At 42.7% G+C, this 6,446-nt stretch overlaps 1 protein-coding gene across 1 annotated transcript; it reads right to left on the bottom strand.

The window, feature by feature from the left end:
• Window positions 1-1,705: 1,705 nt before the first annotated feature.
• On the bottom strand, window positions 1,706-2,992 carry LOC130866729 (heat shock transcription factor, Y-linked-like). The gene has a single exon (XM_057758298.1). The coding sequence runs from the start codon at window positions 2,990-2,992 to the stop codon at window positions 1,706-1,708; it is 1,287 nt and encodes a 428-aa protein (XP_057614281.1).
• Window positions 2,993-6,446: the final 3,454 nt, after the last annotated feature.

The raw sequence follows: 6,446 nt of genomic DNA, 5'->3' as shown, positions 1-6,446 counted from the left end.
GTAAATGAGGAAGGAGGAGGTTCCTTTCCCAAAAAGAACAACGGTCTAAAGCCCATCTCAATGCTGACTACACAAGACTGCTGAACTCAGCTCTTTCCCCTCCACTTGTTCTCATCCCCGTGATATCTGCGAACTTCAATTTGAACACCTTTGGGCTTGGAATTCATCTCTAGTCATGACCTTCCTGATCGTCTCTGCGCAGCCTCTCTAGAAATTTGTGTTGGACACCCTTGGCACGTAAAACAAAGTGTTTCGATCCTTCCATGCCTGATCTTCTGTAGCAGCTGCTTTGAAGAATTACCACAGGAACAGTGACTCCACTCGAGCTTCGCAGACAGCTGAGTCTGCTGGGAAGATAATAGCGAAGCACTTAAGAGCATAGACTGCGATCGTAACAATAACTATCCTATGGGTTTTACGGCTCCTTATATTTTAGCAACCTGCTGTACGTCCATCACTGCAGCTGCTTCTTCCAGGAGTCCAATGAAACAAGCAAAGTAGGAGTTATGGCTCCCATTCTTTTTCGGATTAAAAATCCCCGACTTCCAAAAAGGCAAATCACCTTAGCCGAGGGCACGTGACGAAGCCGAGATAGAGCAGAGCATCATGGGAGACATTGCTCACGGGCTGCTTCACATCCCGTACAGCGCCATATACAGAAAAGTTCCATGCATATTTTCTCAATTAATATTCAGGAGAATGTTTGGCAACGCTCACTTTGGCTCCTAAAGACGGACGGTTTGGAGAATATTACAGGCAAGCGTGATCAGAATAGACCACAAGTAACCCTATATAACATTCTTAATTTGTGGACTATAGAAAAGTCACATACTATGTATGATCCCATCCTATATAATTTTGATATGTAGGAAGGATTACAAATGGAGGCCACCTAAAATTGAGATGCAGATTTAAATTTAGATGACATATGTTAGTCCCAAGATCTCCATACAAAGAATGAGATTATTCTTCCTCCCTGGAAAAGAGAGATTATTTAGGAAATAGAACCCTAAAATTTAAAACTTTAAACCAAAAAAGTCAAAAGGGCAAAAAAAAATCAAGGCTACAAGTGCATTTACTGGAATACTCTATACTACCACAGAAAAAAATATTTTAAAAACTGCCTTTAGGCCCACTGACCAAAGCTAATTGAACTACATTAGTCCATTTATAAAGAAAAATGGAAAGAACTATACGCTAAGATGGGTAATGTTTGGCATTTTGCAAAGTGAAAAAAATCAAGATCTAAAAACTTATTTCTGTGTGTCTATGTGTGCTTTATTAAATAGGTCACATTTAATGTGCATTGCGTGTGTACATATGTGTATACTCTACATATGGATACACAGATATATTTGTATAGAGTTACCAGTATTTACTTGTATGCATATACACATTCTTTTTAAATCTGGTATTTCATTTTGTGTGTGTGGATATGTTTTGCCTGCATGCATGTTTGCACAACACATGCCGGTACTGCCCGTGGAGGCCAGAAGAGGGTATTGGATAGGTCATATGGTCTGAGAATCAAACTCAGGAGGTCTAGAAGACCAATCAGTACTCTTTAAGGTACACATAGAGTTTTATTGTTCAATTGTGACGGTTTCAGGTACACGCCTGATTGTCAACAAGAATTCTAATCTCTGACATGCTGAATATCTCCATAAACAACCAAGTAGATTAGAAAATTAGAAAACTGATAGCATCATGAAGATGGGTGATGATTTGATGTTGACGCCAAGGTACTGGATGCTACCCTTTCCTTGTACGTTGGTAACTTGGGTTCACCGCGTGGTTTTGAGTCAGAGTACGTAGGCGAGCTGGATGAAAAGTGACGGAACCCGGGTTGAAAAGGAGAAGGCTCTGCCTGTTTTTCAACACAGCTCTTCCACAAGTGAGGCACATCCCTGTGGTTTTGAGTAATCGAGGTTATAATGAAATTCACCGTGTTGTCGTTTGCTGGGGCGTAGATTCTCTGCGAGTCCATGTGGAGAGGGGACACCTCATTTATGGGAGCAGGGCGATGCGTTAGAATTTCTTCAGGGGGTCTATAGGAGCTCGATGTCGCCAGAGAAAAATCCCTTCTGATTCCGTCCATTGTATCGGAATCTCCCTGGGCAGTAAAAGGCTTCTGTCTCAGATAGACGTTTGAAATGCTGGACCTGGACAGGAGATTGCTCTCGCTGGTTTGAACAGCTACACCCAAACTGTGGTCATCCATGTTGTCCAAGTCTGGACTGAAATGTTTGTTCTTAAAATCCGGAAGTGGTGGGGCCGCCCCCCGGGAAGCAGTCTTTATCCCAATTCTCCTTTTCATTCTCTCTATAAGATGGGGACAGTCACGCAAAAAGTTTGGATTCTGATAGAACTGTAACTTACATGAGGGAGAGACTCCTTTTTCTTCAGCCAGGAAGTCAGGGAGGGATGCAGATCTCTGGAAATTCTGCCTCATTTTCCTAAATCCGTACAGATTCAGCTGCCGGACCAAACTCTTCATGCTATCAGTTTCAAATATTCTGAAGGGGGCTTTTCTCTCCAACACTTCCCTTTTGAAGAGTTCTTCATTGATGACTATGTAAGTCCCGGCCTCATCCCACCAAATAGATTTAAATTTATCACTCCCCACTATTTTCCAAAGTTTTCTGGGAAAGGTCATTGAGAATAAATTACTGTCTTCATCCGGCTCGGAGGCACAGAGGGTATGGGGCGGCCTCTTTATCAAGAACCGCTGAGCCAGGACCTGAAACGCACTCTCCTCGATGATAGCCCACAAGTCTGAGTCCCCCTGACCTGTATCCTCACACAGAGGACGGCTGGAAGGGGTCTCTATATCAGCTGACACGTCATGAGGGGAAGCGTCCGGAATTTCGGAAGAAGCGTCTGAGATTTCTGAAGAAGCTTCCGGGATTTCTGAAGAAGCTTCCGGGATTTCTGAAGAAGCGTCCGGGATTTCTGAAGAAGCTTCCGGGATTTCTGAAGGTGCCTCTGCCATTTCCTGTAAAGTGGACACTTCACACTACCTGCACATACCCCACGTCTGAACCGGCTTTGTGCTCTGCAGCTTCCAGCGGCGCTTCGGGAGTTCTGCAAGCGGGTGTAAGCGATGACATCACAAAGGTCAGTCTGAGAGCTGTGACATCACAGAAGGGCTTTGGGCTCCTAGTGATCCCGGAACAGCATTATGCCTGAAGCTGTTCTGTCCTAAGCAGAAATGTTCCCCGTGAAGCGAAAAGTTACCAACTGAAGATTTCAAAATCTCATTCCTAAAGACACTTCCTTTTTTTCCTTCTTTTTGAATTACACCTTTTATTATTTGAAACAATTTGAAATTTAAATATATTTTGATCATATCCTTCCCCTTCGCATCTGTCCAGATTCCCTTCCTCCCTACCCAGCCAACTTTAAGTTCTTTCTCAAAAACCCAATACAACAACAAAAATCCCCAAAGCCAAGGAAACAAAACACTACCCCAAAATAAATAAATAGATAAATAAATAAAATAAAATAGACCACCAAACTATAACCAAATTAAAGCATAGAAAAAAACTTGGTTAACTACTCCTGAACATGAGGCCGGCCTGGAGTGGTTGATAGGCCCACTGGCACTCCATCCGAGAAAGCCAGATTTTTTTTCTCTCCATCGGGTACAAAGGACATTTCATTTTTTAGCCACCTCTTCCTAGTCCAACCAGAACTCTGAACTCTGCGCCATCTCTCCAGCCCTGGCAGACTTACATTTTTATATAGAATATTTTTCCAGCCCTGATACACTTTATTCTTAGATATATTTTATATATGTACATACATTTATGTAGTGATATATCATATATTTAGTGATAAATGGCTGTGCATATACATATGTTTAATTGTATTTGCAAAAATAAGAAAAATACTAGCATTACAAGCCAAAATGACTGAAAATGGCTCAGAGTATGGCTGATGGGGTGGAAGTGAGATTCTGATTAGTGTACATTTTTAAAAATGCGTACTTTCTCCCCACCATCTATTTCATAGAGGTATGCCCTTGAAATCACAAAAATATGTTTAAGACAAGCAAATGACAGAGGCAAGCCCTAAAAACAAAACTCGATCTGAAACAAGTGAACCTGCCTGCATGCCAAACTCATGACATCATCACAAAAGGGGAAAGAGGTGTTTCGAGTGGGCTAGTCACAAAACACAGGGCTCTGCGGCTCATTAGCTTATATTAAGAGCCAACACAGCACGTAGTCCACAGAGTGACAGATGCCTAAATCATCTGACAAACAGCCTGGCGCTGACGGCCACGGCGGGATAAAGACAGTAGCTATGAGATGTTCAACGGATCCATGATTGCCTTAAGGACAACCTGAAAGGAAGACAGTTTCACAAGTGGATCAAATCAGTCATTTCTGCCCCAAAAATAAGCTGCGTGAGGACCACTAAGCATCCATCCAGCAGTAACTAGTCCTCGCTTACTGGGTCCATTTAGAAGGCAACTTGTAACAAGACTTTATTTTATTACAAATAAATTAAGAGGGTTATAGACAGTAAGTAGCCTTGCCACAATTTTTATCAACCTCAAGGGAGAGCTGACCTCATCCGGTAGATATTAGCTAGCCCACACATCTTTACTGAGCAGGAAGAATGGATTATAGAGGAAGGGAAGATAATTAGATAGGAGCAATGGACATCTTTGAAAAACAAAGAGTAAACAGAAGAATGGGGAAATTACGGGACAACTTGATGAAACAGACTGGCCTTTTTCCTGGGTTGGAAGCTCGGGAGAAGTCGGTGATGCTCGGCTTGCTGTACCACAGAGAAATGGGAAGAGAGGTGAGCCGTCACTAAGTGGACAAGTGATCAGAGGTTGTCAGCTGACTTTGCTCTTTTGCGATGGCATTATTTTGTTAGAAACCACACGACTTCACTGAGAGGTGATAGCCCTTGCCTGTAAATCAGATTGAATAAGCTATGGTACAACTGCGAGATGTAAGCCATCTGAATCTTCACCACGAGTGATACTGAAACAATTTGATGTCCAAAAGGATTGAACATTGAGGGGGGAGGGAGAGGAGAGAAAACATAGACACAGGTTTGCTTGCTTCACACAACTCCACGGAAGCCACATCACTGACCCCAGTGTGAAATGTAAGACGAGAAGGTTCTAAGCACTGGAAATAGCCAAATGACCTTCATTTTAGTGACGGTTCTCTTTCAGATGTAACACCAAAGCTACAGGCCATGAAAGAAAAAGTTGATAAAATGGACTTCATCTATGCAAAAGTCATAGCCAAGAGAAGGACAAGACAAGCCACAGAATAGAAGGAAGAATTTGCAAAAGACGTGCATGATAAAAGATGCACTAAAAACTCCTAAAATTCAACAATAAGAAAAAAAGTCCAATTTAAAAATAATTCACAAACGAACACACGTCACCATGAACAAAGACAACAAAGGGGGATATAAAAAGATTACATCATATTTCGTCTGAGAAACGGACATTAAAACAGCAATGAAGTACTGCCACAGGCTGAGTGCCGTGGCCCCAGTCCAGAGCATCAGCAACAACCAAAGGATGCTGCTCATGGCGCATCATGTGACTTTCTTAGAGTCAGTGAGGACAGGGAGGCTAAAGGGATGCCTGGATCCCGGGTGGCCTCTGCATCTTCCCATGAACTATGATGGCAAGTCTTGAAACAACCAGGACTCTCACCCACTGCTGGTGAGAATTCAAAACATTGTAGCCACTTCACAAGAGAGTTGGGCAGATGGTACTCTTATTGAACAGAGTTGCAAATCCCCAGGAGTTGAAAAACTGATATCCACACAAAAGCTTGCTCAAGGATGTTTTGGGTAGCCTTTCCTCAAAACTGCCGAAATTTGACAGCAACCAAGATATCTCTACATGAGTGAGTGGGTTTGGCATTCTGAACGTGTTTGAAATGTCAGAATGTGGAAATGGTGTAAAGATGGGTGGTTTTAGAGCTGTGAAGTAGGGGACACTCAGAGGCTGTGCAGCGTGGTGAAAACATCCTGGGTGGTACCAAGGTAGTGGATGAGCAACATTGTATATCTCTCTAAAGCAATTAGTTGTACAAACCCAAGGGTACCTAAGGAGACCGACCATCCTTGGTGGTAATCATTAGCCACATTTTTTTGTTTGTTTGTTTTTTGTTTTTCTAGACAGGGTTTCTCTGCAGCTTTGGAGCCTGTCCTGGAACTAGCTCTCGTAGACCAGGCTGGCCTTGAACTCACAGAAATCCATCTGTCTCTGCCTCACAAGTGCTGGGATTAAAGGCCTGCACCACCACCACCCAGCTAGCCGCATATTTTTTTATCAGCTATTAGAAATGCAGATCTCCAGTAAAGGAGAACGAAGGGGAGGTTATGTGCTCCGAGACAGAAGTAGAAGAGAGACATCCGCACCTTCCTGTGCATTGAATTAAGAGTGCGAAATTGCTTTA

This window comes from Chionomys nivalis, chromosome 26, assembly GCF_950005125.1.
Source record: "Chionomys nivalis chromosome 26, mChiNiv1.1, whole genome shotgun sequence".
In the NCBI taxonomy this organism is placed as follows: domain Eukaryota; kingdom Metazoa; phylum Chordata; class Mammalia; order Rodentia; family Cricetidae; genus Chionomys; species Chionomys nivalis.
Note: the sequence above shows the minus strand (reverse complement) of the source record. Positions and strands in the feature narration are given on the sequence as shown.